Source organism: Varanus komodoensis, unplaced genomic scaffold, assembly GCF_004798865.1.
Source record: "Varanus komodoensis strain SLA01 unplaced genomic scaffold, ASM479886v1 scaffold25, whole genome shotgun sequence".
Taxonomy (NCBI): Eukaryota; Metazoa; Chordata; class Lepidosauria; order Squamata; family Varanidae; genus Varanus; species Varanus komodoensis.
This window is the reverse complement of record NW_025335661.1, coordinates 2,370,393-2,394,100: the sequence shown is the minus strand read 5'-3', so window position 1 is coordinate 2,394,100 and position 23,708 is coordinate 2,370,393. Positions and strand designations below refer to the sequence as shown.

The 23,708-nt window shown below is 44.5% G+C and overlaps 1 protein-coding gene across 1 annotated transcript in view; it reads left to right on the top strand.

Annotated features, from left to right (window-relative positions):
* Window positions 1-1,573: 1,573 nt before the first annotated feature.
* Window positions 1,574-23,708, top strand: part of ITM2C (integral membrane protein 2C) — a 29,515-nt gene continuing 7,380 nt past the window's right edge. The window contains exons 1-4 of the mRNA XM_044432838.1: window positions 1,574-2,045; window positions 15,205-15,378; window positions 20,099-20,290; window positions 20,934-21,044. Coding sequence (XP_044288773.1) covers window positions 1,932-2,045; window positions 15,205-15,378; window positions 20,099-20,290; window positions 20,934-21,044 — 591 coding nt within the window. The 5' untranslated portion in view covers window positions 1,574-1,931. The remainder of the gene's footprint in view (window positions 2,046-15,204; window positions 15,379-20,098; window positions 20,291-20,933; window positions 21,045-23,708) is intronic.

Sequence of the window (23,708 nt, the reverse complement as noted above, 5' to 3'; positions counted from 1 at the left end):
ATGTTAAAAAAGATACCCCTCCTCCTCCTCCTCCTCTTCTTCATTAATTTATTTTTTTATTTAATTTTTTTTAAAAAAATTTTTGATTTATATCCTGCCTTTTTCCTACAAAGGGCTCAAGGCAGCTTACATCATTCTCCTCCTCCATCTTATCCCCACAACAACCACCCTGTGAGGTAGGCTGGGCTGAGAGTCTGTGACTGGCCCAAAGTCACCCAGTTGGCTCCATGGCTGAGCGGGGACTCGAACCCAGGTCGCCTGAGTCCCAGTCCCAGGCTCTTAGCCACTACACCACACTGGCTCTGGGTGGTGTGATATCATAGTGAGAGTGATATCATAATATCACTTTCTGAGATATAGAGTGTCCTACTTCAGATCTGGTGAGTATGATGAAGAAAAACTAATACATTTACTCAGAACTAAGTCACAGTGGGACTCACTCCCAGATGTGAGTGAATAAGGTTACATGCTTTGATTCTGTACCTGAATACTTGAGAGTAAGCCCCAGGGAACTCATTGGTGCTTAGTTCTGCGTGGATGAGTCTAAGATTGTGCTACGCATCTAACAGAGGACACAGTTGCCTTCACAACAGCCATTGTCTGGGTGACTCAACTTCAGGGAAAGCAACTTGAAAAGCAGAAGTCTTGCATTTTAATACTGGGACTTGTATTTCATTACTGCACTAACCGTTTTTCAAAACAAAGGAAACACCTGTGACTGAGTTCATGCCTAGTTAAGTATAGTGTAAAAAGCTTATGAAAAAATACGTATCTTGCCCCATATGAAATTCAGTTATGGAGCTTTATGAATTGTCAGTAGGATTCTGTGCCTCTCTCTGTGTGTGTGTGTGTGTGTGTGTGTTCTGCCCTAGCCAAAATGAGTGACTTGCACATTTTTATTTCACACTATTAGCATTTGTGAGTGATACACTGAAAGAAAAGGCTTGACTTTTTTTTTTTTTTTGAGAGGGAAGTTGACCAAGGAAGAGGCGGAATGTAATAGAAGGGTGGGCTCTCCACCTGGGCTGACCTAATGAAAGCCAAAAATTTGTTTCCATTAAGCCCAAATGCTGCATAAGAAGACCTGCAAACATTGTCTCACTTTGCTCAGCACATTCTGATTCCAAGGTTGCCATTTTAAACATACATCCTTCAAAGAAAGCCCCAGAGAAATCAGGGGGACTTACTTCTGAGTAAACACGCATAAGCATTGTGCTCTCCAGTTCTCATTGGAGAAGAGTTGGGAACATCTGGCCCAGAAGCAGAGTGGCCAAAGAGCAAGGTAATAAAATTGTAGATAAAATTGTATCCAAGATATCGACTTCTGTTCAGTGGGTCTACTCTAAGTAGGGCTAACGCTGGACAGACTCCTTGCCCTGATCCAGCAGCTCTCCCCGATGGTTCTAAACCTAGTAATAGCGACGAGTAAAGGTCGATCCTATGAGCAAAGCAGAAGTTGTGGATAAGAACTCTTAGCGCAACACTTCTGGGTAACAACAGATAGGGAAAGAGTGTGCGGCGTGCATATGCCGAGAAAGATTACGGGGAAGCGTGTTTCAGCATAGGTAAAGTTTCTTAGTATTGAGCAGGGGAGGGAGCTGGCACAATCCACGTCTTGCGTTTTGGGGAGGGACTTTCAGAAAACAGGCTGCATCCTGAATTGCTCCACAGCGGCTTTTTTATGTTTTGAAGTTACTCCTGGATTCTAGACGTGGGATCTCTCGAGCCTGGAGCGTGGCTCGTTCGCGAGCCGAAGAATCGAGGACGAGCGGGCGGGCAAACGTGAGCGCGTCTGGCGTTAACTCTTTGCGGGAGTGCAAGAAACAGGCATTTCTGATTCCCGTGCTTTCTCCGGGCCGGTGCGGGTGGGACTGGGAGAAGCGACGCCGAAGTAACGACCGCAGCCAAGACCTCGAGCGCGGATCGCAACCATGGTGAAAATCGGTTTTCAGCAGCCGGCGGCTGGGTTCAAGCCGGACAAGGAGGCAGACTCTCTGGGACCGGGCAATGGAGCCAAAGCAGAAATCCTTCTGCCCCAGGACGTGGTGAGTGCTGGCTGGGGGTGGGGGGCGTTTGCGGAGCAGGACTGCACCCCCGTATCTTTAGAAATAACACGGAGAAGAGAAAGCTGCCATGGTGGGGTTTTTTTGTGGGGGGAGGGAGGCGCGGGGGTTGCGGGTGCGTTTTGAAACCCGCCCGCGGTAGGCTTAGGGATAGCTGCTTCGGGAGGAAACCCCGCTGCCTGCCACAGCCTTTGGCTGCGTCCGCCGCCCGCCGCCCGCCCGGCTCTGCACGGGATCCTCGGGGCTGCTGCGCGCCGGCTCCCCCTCTGCCTGAGCCGCGCACGGACGGAGGCGCTGCGCGGGGCCTTGGAGGGGGCTCCAGCCCTGCCACGTTCGCCCGAGTGCCCGAAGCGCTGCTCCGGGAAGACGGGGAGGATGCTTCAGGGCATGTGCAGAGAGGGGCTTGCCAAACCTGGGCAGCTTCTGGTCCGAGGCCGACGCAGCTGGGCCACCGAGCAGGGAGCCCGTGGGAGCCGCAAGCCCGTGGACGTGCCCTGAGCTGCAAGCGAGCTCTGAGACAAACGCCGCTTGGCCAAGTCGGGGCTCCTCATCTGCCCAGGTCAGGCAAGCCCACGCCGTCCAGCTGTTATGGACTAGAAGCCTCATCAGCCCTGGCTCAGAGAGCCCGTGCTGAGGGAAATCGGAGCTGGTGCCCGCATCACCTGGAGGACACGCTCCTGGACAGTGCACGTGAACCGTCTGAATCCTGCCCCACCCCAAGTCTGAAGCTTGCCCTGGCGGGCTGCAAATTCGTTGTACCAGGGTTAGAAAGGACTCTTGCGCCTCATATTCACGAATGGTCGGCATCCTTAGGCAGTTCACTGTCTTCACTTACAAATTCAAGAGGGGCAGACTGGAGTGTTTGGGGCGAGCAGCTCTGTCCCTGCCACAGAAACTTTGCTGGTGCCCCCCCCCACCCGCTATATCTGCCCCAGTTAAGGGCGCATCATGGTGCCTGTGTAAACTTGACCGACTCCTTTGTTGTTTGTATATAGTGCATAATATCTGCCCTGTTTTCCTCCCACCATGGAGCTCCGTTTGCCTTCTGCGAATTGCATTGCACCCCCTCTTTGTGTGTGTGGCACAATTTCTCTTTCTCCCTGCCTGCTTCCTTGCATGGCCTGTGGGACATCCAAAATGCTCAGATAATGTTCTCATTCAGTCACATTTCTGAGCATTTACAAAGGCTCTCACTGTTACAAGGAAAACAAGGAGGATGGAAATAATGAGATTTTTATAAAGGAGATCTGAGTGATAAGGGTTCTGCCACCCGTGGTCTAAACGAGTGTATGGGTTCTGTGTGTTTTAATAGGTCACAGCAGTGCATTTCTCCTTCCACAGCCTTAGTCTGGAACATGTGCTCGGAAAGTGAACAAAGTGCTCTGCCTTGCCTTCCTGTTGCGCCAGAGAGTGCATAGGAAACTGCCTTACATAAGGCAGGCCACTGGTCTGTCTAGGCCTACATTGGCTACTCTGAGGAGCAGCTATTTCTCAGAGACTTGCCTCTCTCATCACCTGCTACCTGACTCTTTTGAACTGGAGATGCCAGAGATGGCTCCTGAGAGCTTCTGCACACAAGCTATGCATTCTCCTGCTGAGCTGTGATCCCTTCCTGACAGGTGCAGAACAGGTGCCTGGGGCTCCAGGCCTGGGGCTCCAGCTGGCCCTCCAGATGGCAGTGCTTCCTTATTTGATTGATGGACTGATTGATAAAACTGCTCCCAGTAGTCCCAAATGGGACTCTCTGGGTGGTGTATATCCAACGATAGCATATCAAATTATACAATAAATATTAATAAAATATTTTACAATCTATTAAAAGCATACAGTGATACTAATATTAGTATGAGATTGCCACATAGTATTTTAGCAAGATTTATCCTCAGTCAAGATAGTGACTATATGATCATTAAAATTTAAAATCATTTCAGTACTATTTAATTAGTTATTAAAATACCTGGAAAATAAAACTGCTTTTGCCTGGTGCTGAAATAATTGCAAGGATAGTGCCAGACCAACTGTTCTGGGGAGATGATGCCATAGATAGGGTGCAACTACCGAGAAGGCCCTGCTTCTATTTGCCCTCCCCTTCACCTCCTTCAGGGATGGCTCTTCAAGACAGATCTTAACAATTGGGTAGGTACATGTGTGAGAAATCAGGTAGGTCCATGCTTTCTTTCCATGGTGGTTTCCCAGCTTTTGTGCATTTTTTCTGAAGATGAAAGGTTAAAATAAGGCTCCTGTTGCTGACATTTTGGCCCTTGCTCCCTTTGACCCTGCCTGCCGTTGCAATGCAATGCAATGCCCAAGAAATGAAAAGCAACTCTTGAACTGAAAGAGGGTCAACACTCCTGTCTTGAAGGACTTTTCTGCCACTTTCCCTGACAGTGGGAAAGGGAATTTGAATCTGGGAGTTTGTGGGTCCGAAGGTGAGCTCCACCTCCACAAAACTCCAGACTGCTTGAAACAAACAAACAACAGATGCTGCCTATCTCCATGATCAGCAAAAGCAGAATAAACCATGCAATTGGAAGTGCTGAATACCTTATGAAAATAGTATTCATTTGCATGGCATCATGCGGAATTCAAATTTTCTAGGATCAGAATTTGGGCTCCCTTTCTTCAAGAAAAGCCAAACGTTGTTACATTCAAAATTATGACAAGCAAATGCACATGTAATTTGATTGATTTGCATAACTGCTTTATGGGGTGGGGTGTGGTGTGGGACCCTTGAATTCCTGGGCTTGTTTAATATGGTGCATTTATGGAATTCATTGTTTATCTCCTTGGGGTGCACGGTATGTTTCAGGAACAGTGATGTCAATAATACTGTTTCGCTTCAGCATGTTCAAGCTGCATCAGATTACCATAGGCTGCAATCCTAGATCCACTCCACTGAACCAAGTGGGACTTCTAAGTAGACATACCCATTGCATTGTTGTGGAGATTAAGAGCTTCTCTGTAAGAGGAGTTTAACCCACTGCTTAGTTGTAGGGAGAGAAGTGTGGCCTTTATAGGGGGTTTTTTCATAGGATTTGCATTTTTCTGCTTTTTGATGTATTCAGTTAAGCAGCCACAAGCCAGTATGGTGGTATAGCTGTACTACAGCAGACTTGCAGAGATACAGGAGCCTTTTGGTCCCATTTGTCGCAACTCAAAGTTCAATATCAGACTTTTCTGGCTCTAAAAACCTGCAAAGAAGGCTGGCAAACATGGCAGAGGCTCCGGAGGGTGACGATGCTGTGAAAAGCCCCCGCAGGCTTCGGTGAGGACCTGACGTAGAGAAGCCCTGATGATCTGCACAGCACATCAGTGGGATTGTCACTCCATTCTAGACTGCAGGGATGGCATGGGAATTTAAAGAATGCCCCAAAAATATACTTGTTGGATAAATTTGATCTTACCTTTTTAAATTAAATTTCAAGACAACTTACACATGAAAAACATCAGCAACTCATTATCAAAGTAAAACTATAAAAACAATTAAAACAGTGCTACAAAAACAGCAATATAATTTGTGGGAAGAAAATCTCCATCCCTCCCTCCCTCCTATATACTGGTCTCAGAAACACCCTCCATGCCTCTGACAAAGTGGACAATAGTTTGTTGACAGCTTATGCCAAAATACATTTCTAAATCCCTACAGCAGTTTTCTCCAACCTGGTCCCCTCCAGATATTTGGACTTCAAACCTCTCCAGCCAATAGTTAGGAATGCTGGGAGTTTGTTTGTTTATTTATTTATTTGATGTATATCCCACTTCTTTTAAAGAACTCAAAGTGGCTTATATCATTCGCTGCCACCTCTCAATTTCATCTCCACAACAATAACCCTGTGAGGTAGGTTGAGCTGAGAGTCTGAGACTGGTCCAGAGTCACCCAGGTGGCTTCATGGCTGAGTGGGGACTAGAACCCAGATCCTGAGTTCCAGACCTGTTCTCTTCAACACTACACCACACTGGAGTTGTACTTCAGACCTCTACTTCAGCATTTTCTAACCGGGTGACCTTCAGAGGCATTAGGACCACAACTCCCAGTATTCCCATCTAGCAGGGCCATTGACTGGGAATTCTGGATGTTGCAGTCCAAATGTCTCTGGAAGGCACAAGGTTGGGGAAGGCTGCTCTAGAGGACACTTAATTCAGGAAGGCTGCTTTAAGGTGCCCCAATACTTTTTTTCTCCTGAACACATAGCTATCTAGAAACTGTAAACAGGTAAAAATCCCCTGAGCAGCTAGAGACAAAAAGCATACTTGCTCAACTGAGAATGCTCAGTCTTCTGTCATATGCCTGTTTGCTCTTCAGAAAGTCCTGTCATCTAAGATCAAGTGGGACATATGGGAGGAAATCTTTGACAGCTTGTGGAAGATCTAGCAAGTTGATGGACACTATGAGATTTAAATAGGAAGAACACTGATGAGAGGGTTTTCCATTTTTTTATTTTTTTTGCGGTATGACGGCTATCTTTTTGTGTCTTGCTAGAATCCCAAGTCTTTTTGCGACCCGCTTCTTCATTTATGAAATAATGCGGAGGTCATAGACACTGACACAAAACTCCTATGGCCACCCCTCTAGAAATTGTGCCAGGAGTGCTTAAGCACCATGTAACTGAAAGATTTTAGCTGTGCTTGGGTTTGCAGATATGGAGCTAAGTTTCTTTCTTTTCTTTTCAACCCATTTGGCAAAATAGACTTTACATATCAGGCTATAACTTAATTTTCTCCTGCTAAAAGGTTAAATGCAAGCTGGATTCCAGATCTGAAGTTTCTGAGCACAGATCAATTGAAAGACAGCCTATCCCCCCCTCACCCCATATGGCAGGCCCAGAATAGCTACATAGCTTTGATATGAAGATGTTGACCCAAATTTCTTTATAAGTTTAGAAGTCTGCTTTCTCTGCTTCTGTGGAGGTGGGGTACTTGATAACATCTGATTCAATTCAGTTTTGATTTAAGTCTACTTCTTGTCCTTGTATCCTCTTGCTTTATTGTTTGTGAATCCATCTGCTTGCTTTAATGATTGTGAATCCATCATGCCATTTGCAGAATGGCATGAGTGTATAAAGAAATGAAGTTAACATACAATATACAGTTACAAGACTCTGCTGGAACTAGTCTATGTTATTATTAATTGCAGAAGACTAGATAACACGACTGCCATTAATTACCTAAAATGCTGGTAAACTTAATTTAGGCTGATGCTGTTTTCCTTCCTCTGCCTTGTAAACCCCTCTCACTCCTATGCATGAATAGCTTATGGCTCTCTGCAGATGGGATGTGGCCAGTATTTGAGGTCTGTTTATCTGATGACTTCATCATCTTTTGACCAGAAGCAAAATAACAAAGCAACTGGCATAAACACTATTCAGCTGGTATCAGAAACACAGTTGGTGTCTCTTTGGCATTAATCAGATGCTTCTGCTTTCTCAGTCATAATGCCTGAGAAGCATTGTCCTAATGCCGCTAATTCATACCTGCTGTTTTATCTTTTCTGTTGTATTACTATTTATTTTTTATATTTTAAACCTTCCTTGAAGTATCGCTGCTGAAGTATGCCATATTTATCTGCAAAATGACCTGGATCTACTGCTTCCAGCTAAATGACTGATGTGGACTACTGATATTTACAGATTTCAGAAAATAAATTGAAAATAAATTTTGCACATGTTTGAAAAGCTTGAGCCCTACTTGGAAGCAACACCTGTGCATTGAATCAGCACATGAGCAGGGTCATCCGATTCGGGCAAATTGCTGTGCAGAATACTGGAGGCAGGGCTATTTATTTATTTAAGGTTTAATTTTATATTTAGCACTCGTGGAAGCTTCCCTTGGTCAAGGTATTAAAGCCACGGACAGTGATAAAGGAAAGGAAAATTTCAAGAATTTTTTTTTCAGTGCTTTATTTTCCCATTTTGTAAGTTTGTTAAGAAAGATGATTGATTGATTGATTGATTTATATTCTGCCTTTTTCCTACAAAGGGCTCAAGGCAGCTTACATCTCCTCCTCCATCTTATCCCCACAACAACAACCCTGTGAGGTAGGTTGGGCTGTGAGTCTGTGACTGGCCCAGAGTCACCCAGTTGGTTCCATGGCCGAGCGGGGACTAGAACCCAGATCGTCTGAGTCCCAGTCCCAGGCTCTTAACCACTACACCACACTGGCTCTCATGAACGGCTCCAAACTGCAGATAGAATATTAGGCAATCTTGGCAGTTTCAAAGCTGTAGATGAGTAGTTGCAGCAAGTCATGCATAGCTCATTCAGTTGCCTAAATGGATCAGTGTACAACACTTTGCAGTATCTTTGTTGTTTTCCTCTATATTTAGACATTGTAGGGCAAGTGTGTGCTGTTGTCTTTAATTTTTTTCAACAAGTATTCCAATAAAATGCCTTTATACCATCTGAATTATGTTAAATGGGCTTCTGACTCCCCCTGCCAAGGTCAAACCGCTGTCTCTGAGTTTGCCAGGGGATGATGGATTCCCCCCTGACCTATTTCAGGCAATATCTAAGGGCTTATATGAATGCATTTTAAGGTACCATGTAATGCATGGCCTGCTGTTTCACCCACTGCTGTGTCTTTTGTGCTGTTATTTATAGTTTTCGGATACATGCTTTCCTGTGACATTTTAGATTGTGGGAATGTGGGCAGTTACAGACTGAATACAGTAATCAGAAGGTAGAGTAGAACCTTCAGCAATGTAAGAAGGTTGGTGGGGAGAGCTGCGGTGTGTATCGGGTTGTTCCAAGTGCTCCCCAGGAAAGTGAAGTGGACCCCCTCACTGTAGTGCTTTGGATGACTGATAAAAAGGGTCATTGTTCTGCCCTCTGTAATTCAACGATGAATGCCCCTCCTCCATTTTAGAGGGTTTCCTATTTTATTGCATTGCCTCTCTTTTATCTGCATTTTTACATTTTATCTCTTTGTAGTTTTATTATGACTCACCTTGAGCACTAGTAAGTGGAGGGATGATTCAATTAACAATCACATTAAAATATGAAACCTATGAAGTGTGGGGGAGTTTACCATCCCAAAACCCTCCTTGAAGCCTCAGCATTCCCGTTGCCTCCCCATTCTGCTGCTCCACTCCTCAGCTGCCTGTAACGGGGTTTCATTCTGGTAGAGCAGGACCCCCAAAGTTTGAAGGTGGCTCAACAGTCATCTAGTCCAAACCCTCAATGATGCAGGAAATCTAGAGCTACATCATCCCAGTTAGGTAGCCATTTTAATTTGGAACAGACAGAGGGTCTGCAACTCCAATGTGGCATCCACATTTTAAAAAAAGAAAGAACCCATTTCTCCAATGCATGAGCCAGTCAGGTATCAGATTACCAGGGGTTTCTAGCAAGGTCCCTGTGTTTCTTGAGCCTTTTAAAGTTGCTTCTGGGGTGAAGCTAGTTATAGCTTCATCTGTCTTGTATTGGTTTCCATGCTATTTCTTTCCCTTCCGGCCCACAGCTGAAGATGGTTCCAGAATCACCATGGCATTGGGCAAAATTGGATTACTGGGAATTTGGATATACTGTCTTATCTCTCATCCCCTTCCCACAATGTTGACATTCAATTTCCACCTTGACCTAATGAGAAAAATACAGTATCTGAAGGAAGAATTACATGTCCTGTTTTCATCAGGTTCCCTCGTTCTGATCACGCACCCACACTAATCAGCACAGAGTGTCTTGGCACCTCTGTCTATGGCAACAGTGCTGCGTGTTAATTAGAAAAGGAGCTATTTTAGATACGACGTATTTAGCTTCTCCTGCTGCCTGCCATCTCTGCTTAGGAACAGTGGTTGAGTTTTGTTTGTAAAGCATGTGGCTGGTCTTATTTTGAGATGCAGTTAGATGTGTCATTGTGATTGTTCTCTTTAAGTGGCTTAATTTGATCTGCATGGCTGCTCCCAGCTGTTTTTCTGTCTTTCCGTTGTCCAACTTGCTGTTGATTCTTAATGTATATATCCACTATCCCCCTTTCTAGGGCCCTCAGGCTGTGGGGACTACAGCTCCCATCAGGCCCACTCAGCATGCCCTAAGACTGTCTTCCTCAACTTGGCACCCTCCAAACTTGTAAGACTACAACTCCCATAATTCCCAGCAAGGCCATATGGCTGTTACAGCCCAGAGTACCAGCTATTATCACTTTGCACAAGCACCCTCTCTCCTAAGTTTTTTGCTGAAAAATTGGTCTCTTTGAAGACTGAATGTGGTGTATATTCCATCCTCAGTTGAAGCTTTCAAAGCAGCCTGTATCATCAGTGTAACCTTGTCCTATTTTCTGCCGATGCTTGGAGATGATATTCACAGAGACCTCCCCCTGGTCCTGCAGTGCTCTGTAGCGGCAGGCACAGAGACAAGGGGTCCAGCTGAAAGAGCTAGAGCCACAAGAACTCTTGGTGATAGAGGAAACCAGGTGAGATAGAAGAGGCAATTCACACACGCAGCAGAACGAGCGGGTAGAGTTCCTGTGGGAGTGGAAAGTACTACTTCAGAATTCAGCGACAGACTGCATCTTTGAGCGCTCCCTTTGCATACATTCTTTCCTGAACGTAGAAGGGTCAAGAGGACAGCTGGGCTACATCCTGGTATGCCAGTTTGCTACTTACAGGGGCACCTTTTGCACAGGGACCATTCAAGAATAAGACTCTCCTCTTCCCCCTGACTTGTGCTCTGAAGCAGTTTAGTTTGTTCTATCACCTCAAGACTCAACTTAATCCTTCTGCTGCATGTGACCAAGGAGAAGGCTGTTTCCGTAAATTACCTTTTGTGTTAGCAGGGGGGAAAGAACTGTGTAAACAGCTTTACACACTCTCCCTTCCTGAGAATTGCAAAACAAGTACCTCATAGGATGGGAGGAATGAAGGCTGTTGGCATGCACCTCTTCCTCCTTTGTTAACATGGGCTCAACAATCTACATGACACCTGTCACTTGCAGAATAAAATAAGTGGCCATCTCTTGCAGAAGCTGCTCCCCTTGCACTGCAAAATCCTCATGTGGGCAAAGGAAAACTGAGTTGGAGAAAAGAACCCCAGCCACATTTTGCTGTCATCTTGAGATTGCTCAATGAGCTCTGTGCCCATTCCCTAAACCTTTAGGCTTTTCCAGGCAGGAGACTTTCTTAACCAGGCAAAACTCTCAATCCAGAGTAGAAAGAGAAAGAACCAGCTAGCTACTTCAAATGCCCACACGTAAGCATATTTTTGTTCAGGTAATTTTCATATTGCACTCTTGTACAATAGATGTGTCCTTTGGGAACTGCCAGTTAGTAGAAGAAAGACACTGGGAAAGAGCCTTGACATCTCAGTGGAATAGAAATGGGAAGACTTCAGCAGAAAGTCATAAATAATGATGCACTTCTCTGCGTAATTGAATGTCATTGTACAGAGGACTAAAATGTGATAAGATTTGAAGGTCTGGATATCCTTTTCTCTTTATTTGGGGGAAGTTGTGATATTTGATCTGATGTGGCAGCAGCTGAAATTGGAACACATGGAGAGTTCCTTAAAAGCTAAAGAGGCAGTGGCAAAGCTTTGGGTGAATGGGTGGGATGAAGCCAAGGAACCTGTTTCCCTGAACCTGGGTGTGCTGCCATGGATCCCGTACTTATTTTCTTCCTCTCTTCTACATCAGGAGAAAACTGTTCAAGCTTGTCCTGATTCAGATTTTGCAAGCAAATTGCTCTAGCCTATTTTCTCACGCAGAGACACATAACACACTTTTTCACCCACCCACTGATGAGTGGACACTGCATACTTAGGAGGTCTAGGTCTTCTTCACTTTTAAAAAAGCAGTATGTTCCCCTTAACTGGCCAGAGAACAGCACTGAGCTCTGTCCCTCCTCCTAGAATTATGGTCAGAACTGTAGGTGGGCACTACCGTTAGGCAGAGTGAAGTGACTGCTTAAGGTAGCTGATTTAGTGTCATGCAAGACAGAAAACTCTTGGTTTGTTTTTATTATTATACTTTTAGTGCTGGGGCAGGGAGGGGCAAATCGAGGCTTGTAAGCTAGGTGACCTAGGTGCCAAAATAATCTGATGGGCTTTAAGTAGTATGCACCTTGACCATTGGGGCAGCAGGATCTGGTTTTGCATTTTAGGCAGCAAAACACTTTGGAAGGGACACACATGTGAATAATGAAGATAATTCTAGCAACATTGTCTCTTGGAACTTTAAAATCTGTCATCTTTTTAAAGCGGTGAGGTGGTTGGGAAAGAATGATCTGGGATGCTTCTGTACGGCATGCTTTTAATGCAAGCAGTCAAAGGTCTTTGTACATCTATTCCATCTTTTTTAATTTATTTCTTGAGAGAGAGAGACGAGATGGAAGAAGAAGAGGTAAGAAAGCAGGAGCAGGCTACAAATGGACAACGACAACATCTGGATTCCCAGCAGCATTTTATTAATGAAGCAGGGTGATGGCGGGATAAAAGCCTCGCCTGCAGGCACTCCTGTTCTACCCAATGTCTGGTATGTACATGTGCATCTGCAATAAGAAGATAAGAAGAGCCATGCTAGATCCGACCAGGAGTTCGTCTAGCCCCGCATTCTGTTCACCAACGAGCCGCCTGTGAGAAACTCGCAAGCAAGACATGAATGCCATACCGGCGTCCTGCTCATGTTCCCCAGCAACTGATGTACAGAGGCAAAATGCCTCTGATACTGGAAGCACCACACATAGTCATCATGACAAGTCATCCTTGCTAGTCTTGTCATCATCACCACACATTAAAGGAGTGAGTTCCAGAAGGGCTCTCTTTTACCAGTCCTGAACCTCCCGGCAGTCAATTTCCTGGGATGACTCCAGGTGCTGGTAGTTTGTCCCTTTCTCTCCTTTCTCCACCCCATGTGTAATTTTGCATATCCACAACATTTGTTAACCTGCTCCCCGCCCCCTCAAAAAAAAAAAAAAAAAAAAAGGCATGATTCTGCCATGATTCTTCTGCTTTATGCTGAACTTGGGAAGTCCCAGTTTGTTGACTGTCTGACTTTGATCTTGCTATTATCATCCCATGAATGTCTTTCAAAGACTTTGGAGCAGACTGGGCACCTGAGCTGACCCTCATGTTACCAGACTGTGGACCCCGGTATCCTTTCTGCCGACTTGGAGAGCACTGACATGCTCTCAGTGTTTGATTCCTTCGGCCTGGCCAGGCAGCCTGTTGTCTTTCTCTTACCAAGGCCACCAGCTCGATCTGCTCCCCACCCCACTGAACTATGGAGCGTTAATGGCAGTGTGCCTGGCCACAAGCCAAACCACACAGCTTGCCTTGTTTGCCACAGTGCTGTTTTTCTTCCGTGCTTCGGGGTCACGTGCTTTGTTTTGCTTCCTCTGGATTCTTTCTTTTATAACAAAAGCCCCATGCACCAAAGCCACACGCTGGGTTGGTGAAGTCAGGGATAGGCAGTCCTTCTTGGGTCGTCGGCAAATTTGGCAGTTTGAGAAAGCATCCTGGGTGCCAGCACAAAATGGTTGTTATAGTTAGCTTGGCAAAAGACAGATGGTTTGTCCAAAAGACTGAGGCCAAGGCAGAGGGGAGCCCCAACACAAAACCAGTTCCTTTTACCTATCTTCTCCATCATCAGCAGAAACATATTGCACAGTATCCCCACTTACTGGAAAGATGCAGTGTGCTGCTCTGATTTTTCATGTAGGAGGGCTTGAGCACCATGGCAAGGGCCAAGAAAGGTATCCTGGGTCTCACAGGGCCATGTCGCTTATCCCTGGCTTAGGAGCTCCCATTCAGAGACTGCTATTTGCAGTGTCCCTTTGCTGTATTGTTAGGTGGTGTGCCTGATGTTACAATGGTGAATTAGCATTATCATCTGTAGGCTGATCTCACTCCCACCGGGAAAGTGATGTCATGCCAGACAGCAGATAGTAGTTGTTTGTCAAAATGTGTTTCTCTGGTATTTTACAAATGTGTCTGGGGCAGTGTACAAAGATACATTTGAAGAATTTAGTCAACAAAACATGTTATGAATGCCTACAATCAGCAAACTGAAAAGTTATGCAGTAGTATAAAAAGAACAAACCCAAAATTTGTTTGTACATATTATTTAGACATATCCTGGATATGTTTCATCAAATGTTGTAAGCATTTCACTCATTTTTGAAACTGGACAGCACATGAACATGGTTATAAGGGAAAATTGAATGGATGCCTTACAATAAACAATATATTGAAAGGTTCATGAGATGTTTAGTATAATCAACACAGACTGTCAACATGGCAGCATACAAATTGAATCAGTCTGAAGCTCAACTAGAGTGAGTTTTTACTCCCTTTTCCACCTGCCTGGTTGCTGAGGATATAAGATGGGATGTCCTTACTGGTTCCATATGGACCTTTGGCATGGTTGGTTTCAGCTGGAGAAATACCTTCATTCTGGCAGCTCCATTTCCTTGGAACTCCCTGACGCTGCAGGTCAGACAGGCACCAACACTGTGGTATTTCCAGCAAATCCTGAAAACATCTTTTATGTTTGATCAGCCACTGTCTTTTCATTGATGTTCTTTTCCTACAGTGTTTTATCCTTTTTTATCTGTTTATTGTTCACTGTGGAGCAGTATAATGTTGCGAGTGTGTGTACATGTGTGTGTATGTGCGTATGTGTACACATGCACACATGTCAGTGCAGTGTAGAGCCAGTATGGCTTAGTAGTTAGAGTGCTGGAGAGTCAGGAGACCTGGCTTTTTGTCCCCATTCAGTCATGCGGCTCAATGGGCGTCTTTGGGCCAGTCACTGACTCTCTGCCTAAGCTGCCTCACAGGGTTGTTATGAGGATAACATGGAAAGGACCATCATGAGTCATAGCGGCTCCTGCCAACAGGAAAGCAAGCAGGATATTAATATAATAATAACCTTTACATATATTTATTAACATTTAATGTAGTATTATATGTAAAGATGTAAAGATAGTGATCTCATCTCACACAATATGTAACACACATATATACATACAAAGAGAAGACAAAGTTGCAGGGATCGGATCTTCATTGTGGAAGCAAACTATCTGAATGTCCATGCCTAGCCAGGATGACCTTCTGGAATGCCTGTATTCCCTCTAATGTGGAGAATCCCCACGGCCATTTCAACATGCATTGCATTGTTCATAAAATGGGTTTGTCTCTTTGCTTTATACAGGAGGAGCAGTGCTTTCCTTCACCTGTGCGGAGCAGGAGATCTCTTAGCCACATCTTCTACTTGGCCATGATCCTGATGCTGTTGTTCCTTGGCTTGATTTTAACTTCAATGTATATCTACAGATATTTCTCCTTTGCTGACTCAGTTACTGACTCTGTAACTGCCTTAGACATGGTATGTACGATGCACTGTGAAAGATTTTCTAAGTTGCTCAAGGTTCCCACTGGTTCACCAGATTGTGCCCCCATTAGCTGTTTGACTTCATTTTCCACCCCTGTCTTATTTGTCCATATAAAATTGGAAGATGGCTTTTTGTCCCTCCCTATATCTGATTCAGTTTTTTTCTGAGTTGTCTTCTGGGACTGGAGGGCAGAGCGTCTTCTACCAGTAACCATGGGACATTGGACCGCATTTCTACCTCTGTTTCCTAAGGGCAACATCAAGCCAGAGGGAAGGCTGACCTGGACAGTCCATTGCTCAGAGGCAGGGCAGTCACAGGAAGCTTGCATTCCTCTCCCTCCTGCGTTGCTTCAGCTGTCCGGAACTCTGGGACCGCAGGGGTAAGGTGGCAGGGACACTGTGGGCTGATGCATTGGCCAAAGGAACAAAAAACACTTTTTCAAGTGGAAACAACAGGAAGAGAAGAACAGCCTGGCCCAGATGGTTGCTTATACCTCACCATATGGTTCTGGTGTTGAAAAACTGTTCTCCCTCTTCTTCCTTCCCTCTCTCCCTATTTGCTTGTCTGTCTTTTCATTTGGGTATATAAGCAGGACAGCAGCGCCTGCCTCTTTCTCACTGATGTGAACATCTCTGGGAGACAATAATTGTCTGAAAAGCATGATAAAATGCAGCAAGTCAATCAGACTAATCACCAATGTAAATCACCTTTAATGTTGTCTCCGTCTCTCTCTCCTTGTGTGTCTCATCTTACTACCTCCCTTTCTCTGTCTGCTCTTCAGAGGCTAACCCTCAATTAGCTCCCTTTGCCTCCTTCTCCAATGTATTTTCTCTGCCTTCTATTGCAATACTTGCTCTGCTTAAAACAATTCACTGCCCACTCCCTCCCACATGGCACCAATTTCCTTCCCTTTTTCTGAGTCATGGGAATATAAGAATCACTCTGCTGGATCAGATAAAAGTTGAGTTTGCGCACCATAGCAATTCGCACTGCAAATAGGCTATGCAGTGTTGAGTTGTTTGCAAAATGACCATGATGCACCAGGCAGGTGATGGTGCTCACTGTGGCTGTTCTCCTCCATCCCCTCTGGTCCTCCTTGGAAGAACGCCTCGCTTCCCGGGGTTGTTGTATCCACCATGGATTTGTATGCCTCCCAAATCCAGGCAACGGACCCCATTTTTGGTACCAGGAAGCAGCTAGCAAGCTACTTGGCAAGATTGGCCAAAATACCTTCTTGCACTCGCCCGGCTTGCCTGGGCCACTGCCACTGCCAGATGCTGCACAGGAGTCCAAGCAGCAGTTTGTTTGTTTATTTATTTAGCAAACTTCTATGCTGCCCCATTCGCCTCATTTTTCTAAGCCTAACCCTACCCTGGTGCACACCCCAACCCTAATATAGGGCTAAAGTTCAATTGAAAATAGGACGATTTTGAAAAAGCCTTCCTTGAGTAGCTTTTTCTGCACATCTCAACATTTCTGCCCTTTCTAAACACATTCCAACCATCAAAATCATACCAGGACACCTTGTTTTTCTAGCCCTAACCCAGTGATGGTGAACCTTTTAAGGACCGAGTGCCCAAACTGCAACCCAAAACCCACTAATTTATCACAAAGTGCCAACACTGCAATAAAACCTGAAAACAGGCATTCCAAGCAAATATATCTATCCATCCATCCATCCTTGGCAGCGCACTGACTGGCCATGCAGAAGCTTGGACGAGTCGTGGCTAATGAGTTGTGGCTTGTGACGTCATTGCCTGGCACCACTACTCCCTTCTGGGCGTGCGCATGGCCTCTGTGTATGCTATTATCCGATGCTCAGCTGCTGGGGCGATGGTGGGGCGACTTGGCTCACGTGCCAACAGAGAGGGCTCTGCGTGCCCGCTGTAGCACACGTGCCATAGGTTTGCCACCCCTGCCCTAGGGGTTGCCTGCTGTCAAAATGTATCCTGTACCAACCCTGGAGATTGATCCCAAAAAACTTTGGAAAGGGTTTTCCTTTACTTTCTCTTGACAATTGTCAAAAGGTGAGCTGTCCATGGAAAGCAAATGTGTGCAGAATCTTAGCTCATGAAAAAGCAGTGATGAGATATGCACCCCCTTTGTGGTGCAAAGACTCACTCACTGTGCTCAGGATGCTGTCCATTTTACAGTCTTCCCTCTGAGACTCTGCCTTTCTGGAAAAGCACAAAATTGCACTCCCCACCCCATTTTCAGGCAAAAAGGAGTTTCAGAACCTAAACTCTGGATTCCCTTTAAAAGGCTGTTTTGACAGGGCAGTGGGTCTTCCTTGCCAGAGACATCAGACTTTCCTTTCCCATGGAAAGGGATTGGCTTGCACTTTTCTGAACAGCCAGTGTGCTAAGCTTTGGGAGGCATTTCAAGCCTTTTGGAATGAGGGGGGAACTACACAAAAGCTGGGAAACTACCAAACGGGGAAAGGAGATGGGGCAGGGGAAAGGGGGTGGCACGCTGGGAAGCTTGAAATGGGCCATATGGGCCAGACAGTAAATTTCCTCTTAAATTGCTTCTAACAAATAATATTCTGAGAACTGCAAAGTGAAGTCCACGGTATATTTGAGTAACAGCACTTATTCAGTGTTCTCTTCTCGTATCTGTTTCTTTGCATGTTGCATTCTCAGCTACAGCATAATTTTCAAGTACTTGTTCATTGCTATCTTGTGCAATGGCTTTTATTTTGCTTGCCAGAGACAGGTTTGCTCTGTATTTTTACCGTGAAGAGGGCTGTGTAAAAAGTCTTTACTAAACAGTTGAGAGGCTGTGATTTGAGACACTTGGTTCCAGAGAACAGGGAATAAGAAAAAAAGGTAAGATGGTACTTTTTACTAAGCTACTCTCTTTGGAGAAAAACAAGCTTGCTTGAAAATTACATGGAATTCTTCTCAGATGAACAGAAAGACAGCATTTCCTTAGCCTCACTCAAGGGCCATCTGTGCATGATACACAGTCTGTTTTAGATTTGTTTCACAAGAAAGGCTTTGTCCTGGCAGAACACACTTTGTTACAGAGGCAAATATTTTCAGGTGCTCTAGATGGAAAACTACTGGGACCTCAAACATGGTGACTGCAAAAGCTTGGAGGCTATTTGTGGCAACCCAGGAAATGATGGCCAGCTTGAGGGTTTGGTGGGCCTGTGTCAATAGATGGTGATCCAATTAAAAGACTTTGAGATAGGGCTGGGATCCTCAAATTTAATTTAATCATGCTTTATTCCCACTGAAATCAATGCTTCTCAATGACTCCTTCTCAAATTTGGGAGAAGTAGCAAGTAGGGTACTGCAGGGTTCAGTCCTTCAACATTTTTATTAATTATTTGGATGAGGAGGTGTGGGGAATACTTATCCGATTTGCAGATAACACAAAACTAGCTAATTTTCTGGAAAATACCCTGGAATACCCTGGAAATACAGCTAATACCCTGGAAAACAGAAACAAAAATCAATGTGATCTGGACAGTGCTGGGCTAAAACAGCAGAAAGAAATTCAGAGCCCTGCCAAGTTCTGGATCTAGGGAAAAAGAAAGCAAATGCATAGTTAGGAGCTAGGAGATACTTGGCTCAAGAATACTGCAAGCAAGAACTCAAAAATTTTTTAGATCACAAGCTGAATGTGGGTCAACAATGTGATGTGGCTACAAAAAGCAAATGGTATTTCAGCTGCATCAATAGAAGTATTACTTACAAATCACATGAAGTACTAGTTTCTTTTATTCAGCACTGTTTAGACCTCATTCTGAGAACTGCATCCAATTCTGGGCAGCACCACTTAAGAAATATGCAGACAAACTGGGAAATGTTCTGAGGAGGGCAAAAACGATTTCAGGGGGACTAGAAACAGCCCATGAGAAACTAAAAGAATTGGAGATGCTTAACTATGAGAAGACTGATGGGAGATATCGTAGCACTCTTCAAGTACTTGAAAACTTGTCATCCAGAGGAGGACCAGGATATTTTTTCTGCCACCCCAGAATGCATCGCATGGAATAATCTGCTTATTACAGGAAGCCAGATTCTGGCTGAATATTGGGAAAAACTTTCTGTCTGTTACAGCAATGCAACACTGCAACCTATGACCTAGGGAGTTCGTGGACCCTCCCGCACTGAAGGCGTTCAGGATGCAGCTGAAGAGCCATCTGTTAGCATTGCTTTTGAAGGCCTGTCTTGAGCTTGGGGTTGGACCTAATATCTTTATTGGCTCTTCCAACTATGATTCTATGAGCCAAGTTAGTCATGATTAACTTGGATGCCCATGGGAATGAAGCGTGACTAAATTAATCATGATCCAACCCACTGACTGTGGTCCAGGACTCAACAGTGACCAGTGACTACTACCCTAAGTAAACTTGAATTCTGTTTTAAACTAGCAAAAAAGCACAGAGTTCAGTTGTAATTCACTCTGCTAGTTTTCTGGAGTGCTGAAGAAGTATACGGAGCACTCACCACAGGCTTCCTTTATTCCTCCAATGAGGTATCACTTAGTTTGCCTGCCTGTTTCCAAGCCTTTCTTTTGCCTCTGTTTGTGCTAAAGCAATACTGGGCTAGATAGACCAGTGGCTTCATACAACATAAGGCAGTTTTCCATGTTCCTAATCCCGCTCAGTAGTTTTTTTCTCTTAAGTCTTGCAGTTAAGGCCACAGTACTGTGATAGTGTGATGTGTTTACCACTACCCTTTTATTTAAATGTTTTCACAGCTTGACTTAGATTATATAGAGTGGGAGTGTGAAATTATCTTTGAAGATGACTTTGACTTGCAATTGAAAGAAGAGCTGAAACTGCACGAAGATGTGAGGATTAATTTGGAGGAGGATTATGAGCGGATCAACGTCTCAGCACCCCAGTTTGGTGAAAGTGATCCTGCAGATATTATTCATGATTTTCAGAGGGTAAGGAATTAGGAAAATGCAACAGGTATTGTGATGACTACAGAGAACAGTCCCAAGAGGCTTCAGGGTTAGAGACAGGAAGTGCTGAAGTCACAACAGTCTGTAGAACCTGCAGATTCCTTCCTCATGCCAGGCCATGGACTTCCAAGCACAAAAATTGAGATGGGGGCATCTGTGTTGTGATGCCAGTTCTTATTAACCTTGTGACTCTTGTCCTCTGCAATGGTACTCCTGTGCAAGAAAGGTACAGACAGAGCGGGGGGGGGGGGGGGAGAGGGAGGGAGCGGGGAAAAGAGAAGGCAGGAGAACAGGACATTTTGTCTCATTTTGTTCTCTCTACTGCTGGTATGTGGGCCCCAGATGGTTACCGCAGTAGAGTACAGGCCCCACTATCAACATGTGCATCACCCCCTTCTTAAAGAGAGCTTTCTGAAAGGAAGGTACATCAAACATTAATATTTTAAATTATTAATATTAATAATTGTGTGTATGATGTAGCACTGAGAGATGCTAACTAAGAATCCTAGGTTAATGGAATACACCTCTAATGCTTTCTCATCAAAACGAACATACCTGTCCCCAGAGCTTTCTGTTGGAGCTCATGGGTCTGTTTTAAGCCTATCCTGTCTGGTTTGGATTTTAGGGGCTGACAGCTTATCATGATTTAGCCCTGGATAAATGTTACGTCATTGAACTGAACACCACCATTGTCTTGCCACCTCAAAATTTTTCAGAGCTGCTGGCTAATTTAAAGGTAAGTGAGTATTTTCTTTAGTTAAATAAATTCTGCAAACCTTGCTCCTGATGCCAGGTATACCCTGTTCCTGGAGAAGAACTCACAAGTGCTTCCCTTGGCATGAAGAATAATTTTGCAATCTATTTACACTGTGTTTTTATGGCATTTTTCAGATAGCATACATAAATCTATTCAAGGAGAATTACTATACTTGAATGCTTACAAACTGCACAGTAGCAGTTTGATGGTATGGACCTAGTAAAGGTAGTTGAAACTTGGATTTCCCTGCTTTCTAATGGTATCGGTATTTAAAAGTTGGGACCTGCAATAAAATGTTGCATTGTATTTCTTAGCTTGTAATAGCGGTCTTCTCATTTAGAGTTTCATCCAACCAGAATTTCCTTCATGGTATTCCACTCCACTCCACTCCTCTCTTGTTTAAGTTTTTATTTTCCTCCCTGGCTCTCAATATTCCATGGTGGCTATGAACAGTCAGTGCTTACTGGGCTGTTTTGGGGACAGGGAGTTACCATTTTAAAAATACCTTTTATTATAACTTCTGCAAACTTTATAACTTCTGCAAATTTGGGGTTTCCCAGAGCATGCGGAATCTCTCTCTTGTTTCTCAGTACCCCAATTCAATTGATACTCACAACCTAAATCTGGTGCTAGAGGAAGTTATACCATTCTTTAATCCTTAGAATTATAATGTACAGTGGCGTACAGTCCTTACCTGGACAGGCAGAGCCTAGCAATGGTAATCCATACTCGTGTAACCTCCCAATTGGACTATTGTACTGCGCTCAATGTGGGTCTACCCTTGAAAATGGATACTTCAGTTGGTACAAAATAGATCAAGGCTGCTTACTAGGACTGGCAGGACTGGCCACATAATGCCAGTCCTATATTAACTTTGCTTTTTACTGATTGACGTCCGGGCCCAATTTGAGGTGTTAATATTGACCTATAAAGCCCTAAGGCTTGGATAACTGAAGGATAGTCTCCTTCCATAAACACCTGCACAAACCTATTGACCTTCCGCTGAGGTCCTTCCCTGTGAGCCCTCTTTGAAAGAGGATAGAAGAACGGCTACCTGGGGAAGGGCCTTTTCAGTGGTGGTGCCCCGGATGTGGAACCTGCTCTTCAGAGCAGTGCAATGGGCACCGACATTTTATTTATTTTGGTGCCAGGCCAAATAAAACTTTATTCACCCAGTATCTTAATGGTTAATGCTTTATTTGATTTTACTGAATATGTTTATATATATTGAAGATCATGTTTATTTACTATGCTGTTTTGGTTTTTGTCACTGTAAGCTGTCTAGAGAGGAATCTTGGACATTAGACACCGTAACATGTTTTGAATAAATAAATAAGGCAGTGTTCTGATGTTGCTTATAGGGGATGTAGAATAACAAAGAGCAATTTGCCTTAGGGCCAGCGAGCTAGTGAATTCATGGCTCAGGTGAGATGAAATGGAGATTTCCCCTCTCGCAGCTCACACCAAGCCATCCTGCCATACTGTACTGGGTCTCTCTAACTTCCATGGTGGATTCTGCTCCCCCCAAAATTGACTTTGCAGGGTATCAACAGATCCCGATCCCCTCCTCTCATACACATGTTGTGCATGCATAACCCTGTGCATGTGGCAGGGAAATCTTGTGCGTCTGTGAAATCAGAATGGAGCTTTGAGTTCATTGTGCTAATTGACAGAACCCTAATAGCTCAGGTTTTGGGTTTTCCAGTGACAATGAGTCCATGCTTATAATGATCTTTAGATGTCTGACATCTCTGGCCTTTCTTGAGCCTATCTTTGGCATTTTTCTGTTTTTTTCAGATAGCTCATTAAGACAGATTGGATGGTAGTGATTGCCTCTGAGTGAGAGTGAGGTTGGAAAGATATTAGAATATTAGTAGGAGAACACAGCTTTCCTCAAGGCTCAAAGGATTCTAGATCTGTTGGTTGAATTCAAGATCAAACAGCAAGTTCTGTGGGTCCTTTTCACACCTGGTAATATTGATGTTCTTGAAGATGAATCATGCCAGTGTGCTGTAGGGCTTCAGATCCCCTCTCAGCCACAATACTCACCTGGTGACCTTGGAGCAGCTACTGTTTTACAGACTAATTTACATCACAGGATTATTCTGGGATATAGTAAGGGTCAAGCAGCTACGTGCACAGTCCAGAGCTTCTTGCATGAAAGATGGGATAGAAATGTAACAAGTGGAATGAAATAGTTGGGCAGCTTTTGAGACACACTGGGGGAAATGACTCTGGCCACCCTCATCAAAAGCTTCTCCTGCCCTTTCCCAAGGTAAGAAGTGACAGATAATGAAAGCATCTCCAGTGGCAAATGACTTCAGTGGGTCCAGGGCCATTTTTGCCTTGCCACATCCTGCCCATGGGCTGCACTTCCATCAACTCCAAGATCATTCTCACTAGCAATATGGCAAGCCAAGGATTCCTCATCAAGCGACAGTGCATTTGCTTCCAGGCGCTGCTGCTGCAGATTTTGGCCTTGGATCGTGTGCCACCAGCTGCTGCTATACCGTTTCCATGGATGCTTGTATCTAATGGTTAATAAATAAAAGTTAATGTCTTCCCCTTCTGAACCCCTCTTCACTGAAGTCAAGACATATTTGGCCCTGCAACTGGGCACTCAGGATCATGTTTTTTTCTCCT